The 16,692-nt window shown below is 38.9% G+C and overlaps 2 protein-coding genes across 7 annotated transcripts in view; both read right to left on the bottom strand.

Moving 5' to 3' along the window:
* Window positions 1-11,111, bottom strand: part of LOC117155601 (uncharacterized) — a 91,502-nt gene extending 80,391 nt beyond the window's left edge. For 2 of the 5 annotated variants that reach the window (XM_033331752.2, XM_076619371.1), the window contains exon 1: window positions 10,759-11,111. The gene's annotated coding sequence lies outside the window, so the exon portion shown is untranslated. The remainder of the gene's footprint in view (window positions 1-10,758) is intronic. The other 3 variants (XM_076619376.1, XM_076619372.1, XM_076619374.1) reach the window with 2 other exon arrangements.
* Window positions 11,112-11,331: 220 nt separating this feature from the next.
* Window positions 11,332-16,541, bottom strand: LOC117155602 (daughter of sevenless). 2 transcript variants are annotated; one of them, XM_033331759.2, is made up of 7 exons: window positions 15,559-16,541; window positions 15,089-15,217; window positions 14,818-15,004; window positions 14,420-14,701; window positions 13,649-14,356; window positions 13,443-13,567; window positions 11,332-13,370 (listed from the first exon to the last, which is right to left on the bottom strand). In XM_033331759.2, exons 1-7 carry the CDS (start codon window positions 15,637-15,639, stop codon window positions 13,125-13,127), a joined length of 1,758 nt encoding a protein of 585 aa, XP_033187650.1. In that variant the 5' UTR covers window positions 15,640-16,541; the 3' UTR covers window positions 11,332-13,124. The 2 variants fall into 2 exon arrangements, with proteins under 2 accessions (XP_033187650.1, XP_033187649.1); XM_033331758.2 differs by having other exon boundaries at window positions 11,333-13,370; window positions 13,443-13,582; window positions 15,559-16,536.
* Window positions 16,542-16,692: the final 151 nt, after the last annotated feature.

The raw sequence follows: 16,692 nt of genomic DNA, 5'->3' as shown, positions 1-16,692 counted from the left end.
AGACCGTGGATTTTTACGCACTTACAGGAAATTTGAAAGTGCAAAATTACACGAAACGTACATCATAACATGACAAAATATACAAAGCATCTAAAATATAATACTTTCTACAATGCTTGGTAGATAAAACAATTTTCTACCAAGATTCTATGCTTTGAATTATATCCTCAACGATATGAATTTACACGAAGATCCACAGGCTACGCTTGAATTGCGTTATTTTCGATTTCCAGTATTTCATACCACCCAAGCTGTATACTATTTCCACGGTTGGTCTTTAATGGGTTAAATATGGAAAACATGGAGCATTCGAAATATCGAATTAGATCCTCCGCAATTGTTTCGAGCGATGATTGATTCGATTTCTAATCGAGCCACAGTTTTGCTTTTAACTATGGAAACAGAGCGTGCCCGTTAGACTCTGCTCCATTTTGACGACACAACTGATAAATTGGAGCACGCGTACGATAATAAATCACGTTGAACAAGTATCAACGATCTTATCCAGCGTGCATTTGCCTGCTTCCCTCTTGCGTTACAATGATAGATCGCCGGGCCGCGAGCGGTCGAGGAAAAAAGGAACACCCGGTGTATTATCATTTAGGCCGATCGGTTGCCTCGTCACGGAACCATGCTCGCTCGCAAGTGCACTGAAATATTCTCGTTAAACACAACGATTTCGAGCAACGTCCTCTCGATCATCTGGTTGCAACATCCTTAATAACGAACGCCTGTCACAGCACAAAGAACTGGAGAACTCGAGAACACGATTCACTGGGTCGCATTTAGCACGGCGAGCCAGACCATTCCACCTTCCGTGTTTCATTGTTCCAACATATTCGCGTTCGCTATTAATAGCAAAACCAATTGAAGCATCGTGAAAGTAACCGACCGAGTCGCAGTAGCTGTTCAATGGAATCCCGTGGCTCGACAATCGGAAGCACAAACCGAGGAAACTGGGCCAAGCCTTGTTAGCCTGACAACGTTTTCAACGACCAGCGACTACGGACGTCGACGATGCTTCTCGCGAAAAAAGATTTGGCGAGAATAAACTAGGGAAACTCGAAGTAACATTACAAACAAGTTAAGATGTTCGACTTCTCGTAACTTTTAAAATCGATACGTAACTTCGCTTATCAGTTTGTTGACAAGGTAAAGAGTTCTTCTATATATTCTGTAAGATTCTTCTATGGCCAGTACGTTAGTTTCTATAAAAAATATGCTCGGCGGTTTATTCCGCGCAAAGTTCAAGATTGAATTTCCTTTTTAATTTGCCATCACAGTGGCAGCATTTATTTGTCTTCAAAGACTGACGGCGCCGCTGTGGCGGGCAGTAAATATTTATTGCTTCGACTAGCTGCTAGTGCCACCAGAGAAATATGCCGCAAAGGGTTAAGATGTTGGACCATAAGTAACTCAAATAACCCTAGCTCGCTGTATTTCTTCGTAAAGACGCGAGTTCGTGACCAGAGTATCAGAAATACGACGGTACATCTTCCGTGATGGTGAAAACCGAGGTTGATCCGCCGAGGACGAAATAACAGCCAGTATGTATCATTTCCGGCGTGGTCGACTGTTATCCTTCGTTTCGAAACTTTCTCCGAACGCAAACGCTCCATCCAGCCGCCGGAGGAATCGTTCTAGGCTACTGACCCGCTCGGGAACACCTTTCTAGACTACTCGGACTGCGGCATAAACCAGCAACGACAACTAAATAACTCGTAGTTCCTCAACCGTTCAACGAAGACGAAGTATTAATAGAACGCGATGTTAGAAGCCAGTCAAGTCGAAGCAGAGGCTGATCGAGTGCTTTGAAAAACTCCTTTGTCCACGAACAGTGACAACCTCCATCGAAACCAGTAGCTCAATTATATTGTAGTACGATACGCTACGTAAGCGAGAAATGTTTCGTTGCCAGTTCGTGATCAAATTGTCCTCATCTCGCTGAAACGTGTCAGTTGACCGTGAAACGAGCTCGTTTCCTCGGACTCGACCGTTCACGATGGAAAACTCAATACGGAGAAGGAGGCTGAAAAGAGAGAGAGACTGGGCGCGGTTATTCCAACGCCAGTCGATTCGCGGCTTTACGCTACAATCTCGTTTAGTACGCAATTCATCTGTACGAATTCATACATGTGCCTCTTTTACACCGATTAAGATCGACCATGTAACTTCCGTTACACGACGAATATGCATTACCGATCATTGGTACAAGGCGCTTTAATCGATTTATAACAACAATACACGAATATCGATGAAATTTAGAAATTAACGAGAAATCAATGAGAGATTAACCATCAAAAGCGATACCAATCATTTTATAGAATCGACGAATAATAAGAAATTAACGAAAGTACGCATTATCGAGAATTCTTGTAACGAATACCGCTCGCGAGGGTATCGGAACACTTTGATAGATTTATATTAACAATGACACGATTATCAGCGAAGTGTATAAAATAGAGAGAAATTAATGATCAAAGGCAATAATTATCATGTTCTTGTAGAGTCAACGATCGATGATACAAATGATAGGAACGACGCTACAAACGCTATTTTTCTTAAATTTACCTTGCGATTCAACGTCGTCAATGTCGTTCCTATATGATGGATAAACTCGTACAAAACAAATCATCTGCTTCTTGAAAATTGAACATCGCTCGTGTTACCTAACTGTAAGTAACGAGGTTTAGATCTTTACGATAGACGAAGATGTCTTAGAGTCTCTTAGAATCGAAACTATCCTGAAAAACGAAAAGATGCCAAGATCTTTTCACTAAGAAATATAATCGAATCGTCTGGCTGAATAAGAAGAGACGAACGGGACATGTATCAAAGTTGTATCGTTGAAACTGTTCGATGTCTAAATTGGTCTCTGTCCTCGAACTAGTTCGGATAAAACAAGGTTCTGCGTTCTGTACTGTATATATTCAGAATCGGCGAATGGCACAGCAGCGCGCGAACGTTGTTACATTGTTTTACGATCGGCCGTAAAAACCGACAACGGAGCCGGCGACGAGGAGGACGAAGAAGAAGCTTGCAAAAGCGCGGCTTTTCACCGTGAACGGCTTCGTTACCGACCCTTCTTTTTGCCTCCTTTCCTAGGCCGATCCTGACTACGAACGCTACGACTATAAGGAAGGTTAAAGACCTTATCTCCGCGAACCAGTTTCGATCGAAGAAAACTCGCCGCGGAGACGAACGTTCGCGTGCACCGGTTATTGCACGCGTGGATACACGACAGAGGGCCTTCCTTCTTCTCCGTGACTCTCGCGGATCGTCGAATCTGCTCGGCCACGATCCGCGATAACTCGTGCGCGTTCCACGCTCTATTTTGCTCGCAGCCCGCAGCTACGGCGACCGGTTGCAACGCACCGAGTCTTCCTTACTAGGGAATACGACTACGCGAACATTTTCCGCGTCTGCCTGCGTTCGCCTGCCTCCTAGATTTCGTAACGAACGTGTCTGTCGCGCGGTAAACGCTTTCGTTCTGTATTCTTTCGTATTAGATCGATGCAAATGGAATCGTTTTCCCACGTGAAACTTTAATCGCAAATCGAAGCGTCATATACTCGGTTAAAGTAATTTTTAAGATCTGATCGAATACGCCTTTCCAACGATCGATTAGTCGCCTTATTACGGATTTGTGTTAAGAAGTTCGATAGGTTCGTATCGTTCGATCAATTGATTCCGACATATCCGAGATATTAGATACCCGTTATATCTACAGATTCTTTATTTCATTTAACAGATTTGTACCTTAAGAATTGTATTTTTATTATCGTCAAGTAATAATAATTGTTCTATTCTTCGTCTCGTATCGAATAACGATAGAACATGGAATCGCGTTCGTTTGACTTTACCGATCCCACGAATAAATGAAGATATACCGAACTGAAATTTCATCCATTAACGTGATTTCCTTTGACGATAGCTTTTAAGGGTTAACTTCGAAAACTAATTTGCCGTGGGCCGTGCAAAGTTGACCAACCTTTCTCAAACGAGCCGTTCGCTGGCGTTCAACGATCGGTCGAGTTTCGACTGAAAATTCGCGGTGCTATCCAACGAATGTTTCACCTAGCAACAAAGTTTCCTCGTGACAGAAGGTAAAAACGGAACGAAACCCTCGCAGACACCTACACACGGTGCGCGCCACGATCATTAACGACATTCCGGAACGTTTGTCGCCTCCGGACTCGAAACTTCATACGCCACGAGACGCTACCTGTGCCCGTGGCGTGGGTCGGGTGGCGATAAATTTTTCAACCGACGAACAGCACGCGACTGCCCTTAATCGTTCTCTCGCTCCTCGATCGGCTTTGTATCTGTCGGCATTCCCGAGGCGCGCACGTGTACGCAAATATTTGAACGACGAGCGATAAACTCATTCTGACGCACACCCCTCGTTCATACATAAATATTAGACGAAAACTGAAGTACCTGTGCAAGATCGTTAAGAAACTAGCACACCTTTCAGAATTATTATCTCGTTTGAAATCTTGCATTATAAGAAGCCCATATATTTGATATCGTAACTTAACATATATTAAATCGCAACTTAAGCAACTCTGCGGGAGATATCATTAGGAAATTGGTAAATCTTTCGAAATTATTATCTCGTTTGAAATCTTGTCAATTGTAAGAAGCCTATATATTTAACATTATAGTAGGAAGCTCCTCGATTATATCACGTACAACTAAATTAGATTTCATTTGACGACTGTCGCAACGAATCTCCACGTTCATATCGCTACTTTTCCTCTTCTATCTATCGTTACTTTGTTTCTTACCATTCTATATCTGTCTATAACGTATCTATACCTTTTATAAATCTACAATTATGCTATAATTTAAACAAATAAGTGAAGAATTAATTATAAATAACTTCGAACGCAACCAATAGATATCCAAATACTTTCAAACAAGATTGTACACGCTGGTAACTCGTGTCACAGTTTCATCCGCAAGACCACCCATTCTATCATTAACTTCCAGATGATCCCGTCTTCTACAGCCGATAAGCATACGATTCCAAGGACGCTTTAGCTGTACAGATGATATACCGATCGAGTGGACGGGAAAAACAAGCGGCTAAGCTGCAAATGAATAAGCTCTGTGAATTCGAAACGAACGCAAATAATCGATGATTTGGTTGTGGCGTCACCGGTGTATCCGTTCTCCGTACTTTTAGTCCCTGACATTTTCAAAGCGTCTTTCACTCTCTTTCTCTGCAACCGAGGCGCCTATAGGGCACGCCTAAACCAGGTCGACCCGATATAACTCTTCTCTCGGTTTCCTGTCTAACGCAATAAACCGTACGCGTGTTCTCTACACGTAATATCAGGCTCGGGACACGCCTGCCGGAAACAGCGAGAAATGAACGAAAATGCGGCATTTTGTTCCACCAACACGGTGAATCCGTGCATGATTCCTGACCAACTATAGCTGTTCGCGTTTAATCATCGCGAACGCCTCTTGCAAACAAGATCGCGGAATTTTATAGAAAATTCTTCGATCGAGGGATTCAGATGGTAAACGATAGTTAGATAGGTAGGCTTGAGAAAAATCAAGAATCGATTTTATTAGTGGAATATGCTGAAAAAAATGATAAAATATCGTAACCCGTAAGTGTAAGAGCATATTTATTCGTGAACGTATGAAATATCAATAACTATTTTATAGCGTAATTTGTTATTCCACAGAAATGTATATAAGAAGAAAAGAATCTTATTCGTCTTATTATATCAAATTATGTTAATATTCCGTTTTAATTATATTCGCGTTATTCTGTTTTCAAAGTAGCTCTTAAATTGAATCTCTTGACGTAGAATGTATTTACTTCGCGGTGAAGTTTGGTGGAATTTCATTTGAATAAGAGTAGTAAACGACAAAGTTACAAGAAAATGGGAAAACGTCTTTTATTAGTAAAAGCTTAACCTTTGCTCCTGGCACTTACATTTTCCACTCCATCTCCTCAATCGATCACTTTATGCGGAATAGCTCGAACGTCGTCGAGTCGCGTTGATTCAACCTTCGCTGATTAAAGTAGGCGGGATATTAAGAATTCAAAAAATGCGAATCCTTCGTTTGCCGAATGTGGAGTTTGATCGGCTATTTATAAAAGGAGGACGTAATGCCATTGAATAAAGAATTCTCACTCTGGAAGATCGCGAAATGAAAAGAAATTCTCACGTGTCGCGATAGCGTGACTCGAAATCGATCGAACATAGGATTTAACTGACTTGTTTCCTGCCTGTTGCAGCAGCCAGCGGCGTGTAATGCGTAATATCGGGCTAGACGTGGTCACCGTGAAAAACAAGGAAAAAGGGGAGAAGGCGCTAATGCGTTGCAGCGGCGGAATTGTGCAACTCATTGTCCGAATAGAACACCGAACAAGATGCAAATCGAATTTCTGTTTAACCATACAGACGAGTGTTTAATCCACTCACAGTGTTCGGAATTTTGAGTGGTCGTCCGTTTATGGCTCGGACGGGCCCTATCCTTTTTTTAAGGAAATTCCGAATTACATGTCCTCCCCGAGCTATAAACCTAATGACTCCGGGGTCAGATAAAAAAACGCCGGGAAAAATTCCAGCCGGGAAGGTACGAGGGACGGACGAGACCCAACGGCTGGGGGAGAGAATCAGCAACATACTAGGAAGTTCATCATCAGACATCGTACCGTGCGGGTGAAATACTTGACTCCCAACAAGATCTTACCACCGCCGTGTTCATAACATCAGACTTTATTTTTATACAACAAGTGCAAATACAGTGCTAGATTGCTCTAACACTCGACCTATTAAACCTCCTCCACCTTGAGCCTTAAGTCATTCGAGGTACGCGATATCGACCAATCGGTTTGACCTGACCGATTGCTCTTTAGTTGATAACTCGCAACACACAGTTTATACGAATTGCAAGCTACGCTGATGAACGTACGGTGGCTCGTCAAACTATCTGAACATTTATTTAGAAAATTTTCATGTACGTACATAATTACACGCGTTACATGTGAAACATTTCGAAACGTCGTTAACGTTGTAAAGAGAGACGGGTGGTCATAATCGATACGTATGTTATATCGACGTTATATACATGAAAGTTTTCTCTTAATAAATGTTGAAAAATTTCGTCAGGCATTGTATTTAATACGAACCGAATATTTTTCGTAGCTTTTATTTCTTAATTATTTAATTACGAATCTGTAATTTCTTCTAATGTGAAATACCAAGAGAAGGAAAATTATCCAAGAATTTGCCGATAATGCTAGCTAGCAGCGTAAATATTTCTCTGCGCGAGAATAAAACGCTCGCGATTGAAAAGTATAATAGCACGATGCTCTTCCGGAACGTCTCTCATTTTTTCAGCGCCAGTCTTCAATGCCGACAGATTTCTCACAATCGGGAAGCTCAGGTGCCGTACGGAACTTCCTTCTGAAGAAATCCGAAACAATGTAACGGATGATTCTATACTTTCTATAGTATTGTACTATAGCCGATAGGCGCCATACTACGCGGAAGACACAATTCGTTGCATAATGCATGGAGAACGAATAGTATTCGCTAACGCGTGTTGATCTGCAAATAACACGAATTACCGTATGATCGCGACGAATGATCCACGTAGAAACGCAACAGCCGACGACGGACATGACGACGCTTAATTGTCTTCATTAATCGTTATTTCTCGTTGCGACGAGTTACGTGCTTGCAGCCATGCGACCACGTTTTTTTACCTACGTCCACGTGTTAGGATATGGTTACGACATTCTGACAAATTGTCCTCCCGACGAATGAAATAATTTAAATACCGAGATGCGCATCTCGTAAGAATTTGTACGAAGACTATGGGAGAAGGATACGATAAGTTACGTTTCCTATTTTTTACAGGAAAACAGTTTTAAAATTTAGCAGTTAAGTTAGCAAAACTGTGTTTTGTTTGGCTTTGGAACTAAACGAAAGTTTTGAAATATTATAAGTCGTAATATTAAAATATTGCTCGTTGTAATAATTATTGCGTATCCTTGGCTTTCATTCAAAATTCTTCAATTTATCAGCTATTTTCAAATGACTTACATATTTCGATCTAACCGATCGTTTTCATTTTTCATCGTGTCACGTTAAGCTTCTTCCTTAGTCATAAAGCAACGTTAAAATCAAAAGATCTCAACTTAAGAAGTAACTATCGCGCTTTTTTCTCTCGTCTGATCGTCGTATGTTTGATTATTCTAATGCGTTCGTCAGACTACTTTGAAGCCGCAGGCTTATTTCGCGGTGAAATCAAGAATCGAAAGGAGACATCGGACAGCGAACGTGCATTTCATCTCGAATGACAAAACAAGTATTCTTAGTAGCATCGTCGGTTCTTCTCAGCTCGGAAATTCGGTTAGTCCGGTACTGCGTGAAAATTAAAAACCGAAAGAAGAAAATTAAGACCGGATGATCCTCGAGTGAATGCGCATAGGTAAATCCTGGTTTTTAGCGTGTGTAGTGGTTTTCACAGGTCAACGTTAGGTACCTGTAGAACCGGTCCTAAGAAAACATAATAGGACAGCTATCGAATATAACGAAAAAGCTTCCGATTCCTAGAAACGAGTCGGTCAGAAAATCGAACGAAAGAGCCGGAAAGGATCGAATCGACTCGTCACGAACCATTTCAAACGGTGTATTTTCCAATTACACGAGGCAAGATTATTTTTCTAAGGGAAGAAAAAGAGAAGTACGTAAGCAGGGGAACAGCGAATGCTTGATTCAAAACGATTCTTTGCCCGTGAGCTTTTAATAAACTGGAACCCCTTTGTGAGACTAGCTTTTCAATATCTTTCCTGCGACCAGTTCGATGGGGCGTATTGGTAGAAAGCCGGAATAATGTGTTGGCAGTTTATTCTTCTGGCCAAGATATAGAAGGAAAACGCTGAACTTTGTATTCGGTTGACAAAAGAATCTGGCGAGGCAACAGCTCCGCTCGAGATATCGGGATAACGAGGCACCACGAACCCCCAAAAGGAAACCGATATCGAACGAAGCTAGTTTTTTTATTTTTTTTCTTTTTTCGTTTCAAACGGACGACGAGTTATCAAACTACTAATGGGATTCAAAGCAGCGGCTATCGAAGCGCATCTATTTTCAGAGATTTCTTCATCGGTGCTCTCCGATGATGCATTTTCGTTCTCCGATCGACCGAGTTCAAAGAGCATTCCGTAAGGCGGCTGATGATCTTTCGGTCGATCATTCCAGTCAAAGTGCTTTTCATCTTCTCTCATCTTTTCGAGATAAGCAGATCTATTTGGCGCCAGCTCTTTGAAGAAAGGGAAAATTCAATGTGGCACGCGAGATGCGAGCGAAACTGTAGTTGAAAGTTATCCAAGACCGATTTTTTCGAATCTGTTTAACGCTACTCGTTTGATGCCACGCATTTGCAAAACGGAAAACTTAATATGGAATGAAAAGCGTGAATGAAACTTCATTGAAAATTATCCTATTTCGATTTCTCAAAACTGTTTCATACCTCTCGTTCTATGCCATCCGGCTGAAGAAAGGAAAGATTTGTTATTTATGAAACGTAAGATACGAATGAATCTGTACTGAAAACTATCCAAGATCGACTTTGTTCAAACCATTATCTAACGCCATCTGTTCGAAAAAAGAGAAAATTTACATAATAACGAAATAACATAAAACACAAAAACGAAGCTTCATTGAAAAGTACCCAAGTTCGACTTTTTCATTAGGATAGTATTACGAAAGTCGAGAAAAGAATGCACGCGTTGTATTACGCTCGGCCGAAGAACGTTACTGATAATGATCGTTATTGTGCATGAGAATTTCTCACTTACTCCGGCGCGCTTCGCAATAACCGCCAATAACGCAACAACAATGTGCATGCATAACGAGCTGGCGTTGCATGTACAAGGGAAACCATAAACATTGTTAGCCTGACGAAACAGTTGAAATTTACTCTTGAGAAACTAATTGCACGGGCGCAAAAATGTTCGTTGACAGGTTCTTTATATTAAAGAAAATACTAGTATAGTAATAAAATGGCTGCGGTTTCAAACGAACACCTCAAGGTAATCCTTCTCGCGTGCTTTAACGTTCTTCTCGTTTTTTCTAATAAATCTAGAGATGATGATACGTATGTTAAATACATGCGTATACAGAGAAAATAAGATATTAACAATGTTAAATATCCACCCGGATATTTGTGACGAGTGTCACGCTGCAACGACGAGAGGGTCACAGGAACGGTAATCCGAGCGACTACATATTACGTATATCGTTTCAGTTGGTTAGCTGGAAAATCCACAAGTGGCCGAGAAACCTACACACGCCATATACTCGAGCCACCTTCGACTTTGAATTCGCTTTATTTGTTCGAAGAATTATGAAATTTAGCTTAATAATTACCCGAGAAAATATTTTCGTTCTGTTTTCCTGTATTCAATAAAGAAACATAGGAAGTTTAACACTCGTGTTTTGGTTAGATACTTTCGAAAGATCCTTTCTTGGATAAAAAGATTACGTAAAAATATATTTTTACTTTTAACGAATTATAGTCGTTGTAACATATCAAATTATGTTCCTACGTGAGAAAACAACGTGTAATTTCATCGATGTTGAACTCTCATTAACGTCAATCAATAGACATTTTCATCGCCAACAAGTGGCAGCAGATCGATCATCACGTGGAACTAGAGTTACGACATACATATATCATATATAGATTGCGATGTATACAAAACTGGCGGGTCCTTACCTTGAAAATGAAACTCGAAGTTCCGCTATGATTGTTTTCAGTGGCTTCCAGTTCGTCGGATTCGCCTTGATTCCAAAAGTAAAACAGGCTGGTCGCACAAAGTCGATGATCACACTTTTCGATAAAAACAGTCAAAAAGATAAAAACACAACAGATTCGATGCTTCACAAATTTAACACAAAGAAGGAAAATTCACCCCGGCGAGTATTGTTAGTCGCGACGCGTAAAGCCTCTGATACTACACGATGCAATTTCGTTTCACGAGGGAAGAAAACAATGTACTTACGTGACGAGCCCGAAAACAAACAAAACTAACGCACGCTCGGCGGTTAGCGAGCGAATGAGGCTCTGTTTTCCATCGGTCCCACCAAGCACCAACCAGGCCAATAACCTGACAGCATATCCCTGAACGTTTTCACGACCTTCCCGTGCCGAGTCGATATAGCAGCGTACCTTATCGACCGATAATACAAACGAAAGATATGAAAGGTTTGTCTATTCTGCTTATAATAAATAGAATACGGAGTTTTATGCGAATTCGTATTTTTATATTTTGTTGAATATTATAATAAATACTGTATTTTGGACATCTTTGCATATTATGTGCATTTTTGCAATTTTAAATTTCCTATAGATGCATAAAAATCCGCACTATTAATAAATGTTATCCTTAATGACTTTCAGTTTGTGTTTCATCGGACATAAGTATTGTCAGCATTAACGATTACGAATTGTTATAAAAAAAAATGTTATAGCAAGTACACACAGCGAATACTTCATTCAAAACTCCCTTACTATTCCATGTTTTTGTTTTTAACACATTTGCAAATTTTCGAATTTGAAATAAATAAAAATTCAAATTTAACTATATCATAAAAAGAAATCAAAGAAACATACTTGTTATATTTGATTACTTATAAAACAACTTACTTCTATTTAATCGCGTAAATATACGATATAGTTTTGTTACTATAAATAAATTGTGCTAACCGTTTATAATCGAAAAATTGTTTGTCGTATATGGTGAGATAGATAGCTTTTTTTAATAATATACAAATCTTTGGAAATAAATATAGATATTTACTTCTGGATGATACGAATCGCACAAGAGTTAATATAGCCTTTAAATTTGGTGGGAAATTATTTTTTGTTTCAGAACCAAGTGTACTTACACAAACTTAAAAATTTCATTCTAAATATACTCTATTAATTTCCTTCTTTCACTACAGGTAATTGAAACCCCGGTAAACATATATCTCTTTTTAGTCATACTGACAAACAACTTGTCAATAGTATAAAAATGTCATTGGTACAAAAATTACAGTAAATACCATAAGTGATAGCTATTATAAAAGTAAAACATGTGTGTGTGTGTGTGTTTTATACATAAAATATATAGTTTTTCACGTACTTTTAATACATATATGTATATGTAAACATATGTAATCATAACATACAGTTTGTGGTTTAGTAGCTGTTAAAAAATATGCATGTCTTTTTTGCATTGTAATTTTATGGCCAAGATTTCTATTACCACGCATTATAGATTTGTTTCAGCAGGTACAGTGAGTACACTGTTAATAATTATAATAAAAATTATACTTAAAAAGAAAACATCTAAAAACGTCAAAAAAAAAATATATGTCAAAAAAGAACATAAATTTTCAAAATATTATTTCCTAGAAAATAGTTGTAAAACGATTTTTATACATTCACACCATATTTATAACCATAAATATGATATTTCACTTTCCATGCAATAACAAACAACTCATCGCCTTAGCAAAAAAAGAAAAACAATAACTTCAGGCACTTTGAAAATATATTACATATTATTTGTTTTATACTTAAAATTAGGATATCCTAAAATTTTCAGCGATGTCATACATCCGTAATTCATTGCATAGTTTACGATTAAAATGCCTTTTTCTCATTTTAGACATATGTAAAATCTATGTAAAAACAGTTCGTATCTAAATGTAATAATACTTACTCTTCTAATTAAAAATTCTTTAACAAATTCTGATACGAGTTCCGCGAAACTACTATTTTTCTTCTTTCTTCATTGTTCTGCCTTAACTTTAATATTACATTTTTGGTCCATTGAATATTGCTCTCTTCGGTTTCCAACTATGATATATAATCGCGCGATAATGAAGATTTCAAATAATCTTCGATTCAATAACAAACATAAAAATTTAAAAAGCGCTTGAAAAATCGCTAAATACTGCGTAGGAATCGCAATTTTGTAATATCGTGAAGTATTACTAAATGATAACAATATTATACGCTACGTAAAAAGAAGTTACGTTCCTACTATTCTTCCTGTTCGTTACGCTGAAAGATCTAGAAAACAAAGTTCAAAGCTATGCCAGTTCATCCGTACATTGTTTTCTCTCCTCTTCGACTCGTTGACGAGTGCGATTAAACGCTTCGGTTTTCAGGAAATCCACAGTTTTATACACCGTTGTGTTTGGAGGGGACTGAGTTGGTGGCAAACTCGAAGAAGTGAAATTTTCTGTTGCTTCCAAATCGAGATCTAGATATTGCAAAACAACAAGACGTCGATTCGAAGCAGGAATAAACGTGTTTTGATCTTGATAATAGTATATCTGAAACAAAAATTTATGTCAAATACAATCATGTTTATAAAGAAGAGGTATATAAAATATATTTTTATATACCTCTTCTTTATCATCGAAAGCATTATTATCTTCATCTGACGTCGATTGATGTCGATTCGAATGAACGTGAGTTGGAGGTGTAGGACTAGGAGCCGCTCTAATTCTTCCTCTTCCAGGTGGAGAAGCTAATTGCAAAGGTCCTATAATATGAATAATTTTTTTTCTCAAATATGGTGGTTGGGAAAAGAAAATGTAAATAATTATACCTTCTACGGGAGATTTATTCAATGGAGGTTTAAGCTTCCTGTTAATACTCGGAGGCTCGGCAGGAGAGTGTTCGGCAGAACTCATTTCCAAAACTGACACTGTCGGTCCTGGAGAAGCTTCATTACTAATGACCGATGTAGAATCGCTAGTTTTTCTTCCTGGTTTCAATTCCCGATAAACAACTGGCGGTGGTGGTGCCACTGTTGTTGGTACTGAAGTTGAATTATCTCGCACAAGTGGACTTGGTAAATTTGAATACGTAGCAGTTGCTGAACTCTCAGAGCGTGGACTCGACGGTTCCTCTTCCTGAAAGTCGTAGCGGAATACGCGTGTATCTTCGACATTACTTGGAGCAGCATTGGAGTAAAAATGTTTATCTATAGTGTTTGACTCGGGTGCTCCAGGTTGGTGAGATCTTGGAAAATCATATGATTCGTCTGTTACAATTGCAGTTGCGGGAGTCGATGGCGCAGGAGTCGCTGGAGTTGTAGGTTTTGAGCTTTCGGTAGCACCATCTAAATTTAAATAATTATGACCAGGATTTTCAGGTAACATATGAGGAGGTTTTGGTGGCCTAGGAGGTGCTGGTAACTTTTCTACAGAAGGCGGTACAATGGAGTCAACGATTCTTAATTTCCCAAATCGTTTTCGAACACTCCAAGAACCAATTTCGGCATCACTCGAACTATGCGGTTGTTTGGATTCGCCTATTATAAAAATATAATGTTATTCACGTAGTGCAATTAAAAACATATATTGATTATATTTACCCGAGGAAGGAAAAGTTTCCCAGTTCACGCTAGGCACCGGAGCAGTCCATTCATCGTCGGTGAAAACACTTTCCGCATCCGTTGTTGTAGGAGATCTAGAAGGGGATGGGGCCAATCGTCTTGGGGCATCATAATGTTCAGGTCCTTGCCCCAAAGCCGAATTGAGGGAGCTAGTATCATTTAACCGTCGACCAGAAATACATTCGCTAATAGGAATGTATGGGCCCGAAATAGTACTAGTAGGTGAAATCGGTGGGGATTCTTGTGTTTCAAATTGGAACACTATAAAAAGAATGAATAATATTGTATAAAATCCTATTATCTTATATATATATATATCTGATATATATTATTAATCTTATTAAGTTTCAGATATCTCAAATGATAACAATATGTACTTTGACATTGCTGCTCCTCATCTTGAGTATAGGCCTTTAAACCACAAACTTGACATACAGCATCCACCCACTTATTCATATCAGCTTCACTTTCTGCTACTAGATAATAAGTTCTTTTTGGTGTTTTAACATTGAACATATACTGATATTTTTGCTTGCGATTTTCAAATCTTAAGCCTGCATCCACCTATTTGCAAATAAAAGTGAATATTAAGACATAAGCAAATTCAGTTATGTAAGTCAGGATAAAGATCTCCAAATAGGTAACTACCTGTTCGCATTGATCAAGATCAATACGACCTTTTAATTTTCTACAACGTCTGTCTGTATAATACTCCAAAAAATATTGTCCAGGTAATTCTCCACTATGTCGAAGAGCAAACCACCTTTTCCTCCATCTCTGGAAATAAACAAACGTATCGTAGAAAATATTTAAAAAGGAATATATAAATTCTATATATTTAAGTTGTCATTTAAATTTAATTACTGTGTACAGCATAAAACATTGTCTGCACTGCGATATAAGCGAAAAAGTAATTAGAACATTAACATTCTTGGATAAAAATATCACAACATTCCATACTTATGAAACATTTTTCAGCATACGAGGTTAGAATTCGTAAAAGCTCAACGAACAAATGTAGACATAGCGATTTGACAAGCATTTAAAAATGTAAACAATAAAAAAATTGACGAACCGAGTAGAATTTCGAATTTGTTATTGTTCTATGAAATACTAACCGCTCGCCAAAGTTTGGTAGGTGGCGACTTAATGAGCCACCCTTCGTGCACAATCTCCTGGCTGGTTTTGAGTACCTCCATTCCTACACCCCGATGTTGGCTATGAACCTTTTAATAATTGTGCATTGTTAGAGAGTGCGTGGAACCACCGACAACAAGGATGGCACGCTCGTCGTTCATTTATCTATTTTCGGACGGCGCAGCAGCAATCTCACAGATATACCGACCATCTAGCGATCTCTCTTCGATGATGCACAACTAACACATCAACAACGTTCCACCACAAACGCGCATTATCAACGATAAACACCCTCTGAGGAGCTACAGAAGAATTAAAGAGGAACACCGAAGCGGGACGATGATACGTAGAGAAATCCGACTATCGTCATGGTGCCTCCATTACCACCACCATCTTGGCCACGCATGCCAAGCTATGTCAACCATCATAGATGACACACGCTTTTCTCGGCCTATATAGCTGTAAATGGCAAAATCAGACGCTCCAGTCTATATCGAATCCTGAATCACTCGGAGAATCAAGTTGTTGCTCGTGTTATGAAAATTTGTTTGGATTCATTTGATTAACAGAGCTACATGACGCATCGTCGTCTCGTGACCTGAATGAATGGCGCAGTGGTGCGTTCGAGTTGAAAGTTCTGACTGTAATTCAACAAAGCGAACAAAGGAATTACCGAGGAAGTTTCAAGATCGGCGTTAAACATGATCTTGTCTCTCAACATACATATACATGTATATGTTTTTGTTTGTATATAAGTGTCAAAATTCCATCTATACACAAATAACTAAATAAATCTATGTAATAATAAATATTGTTCTGTACGATTCCGTATTATAAACTATTGCTTTCTCGCAAATTGCTATTCACGACACGTATTCAGATTACGGGCGGAATCATTCTGCATTCCAGAAATTTCGACCGATTCGCGACTTCGAGTCGCGTGAACTCTTGCGGTTAAGTAAACACTGACGTTCGTCAAAACAAGAAACATATCGATACAATTAACTAAGCTTATTTGCGTAAATGGTTACAAGCGGAATTATAACGAATGATAGAACAAATTCTCGTCTTGTCATATTTAATTGCAAACCGACAACGACTAGACACACGAAACT

This window comes from Bombus vancouverensis, chromosome 6 (assembly GCF_051014615.1).
Source record: "Bombus vancouverensis nearcticus chromosome 6, iyBomVanc1_principal, whole genome shotgun sequence".
In the NCBI taxonomy this organism is placed as follows: Eukaryota; Metazoa; Arthropoda; class Insecta; order Hymenoptera; family Apidae; genus Bombus; species Bombus vancouverensis.
This window is presented reverse-complemented; position numbering and strand designations above follow the sequence as displayed.

What these genes read in the sequence shown, in the direction of transcription:
- LOC117155602 (XM_033331758.2), bottom strand. Translation starts at nt 15,639, where the DNA reads ATGGAGGTACTCAAAACCAGCCAGGAGATTGTGCACGAAGGGTGGCTC. An exon ending in TGAGGAGCAGCAATGTCAAA is followed by an intron (nt 14,702 to 14,817) that starts GTACATATTGTT and finishes TTCTTTTTATAG; the next exon opens with TGTTCCAATTTGAAACACAA. An exon ending in GAATAAATCTCCCGTAGAAG is followed by an intron (nt 13,583 to 13,648) that starts GTATAATTATTT and finishes TTCATATTATAG; the next exon opens with GACCTTTGCAATTAGCTTCT.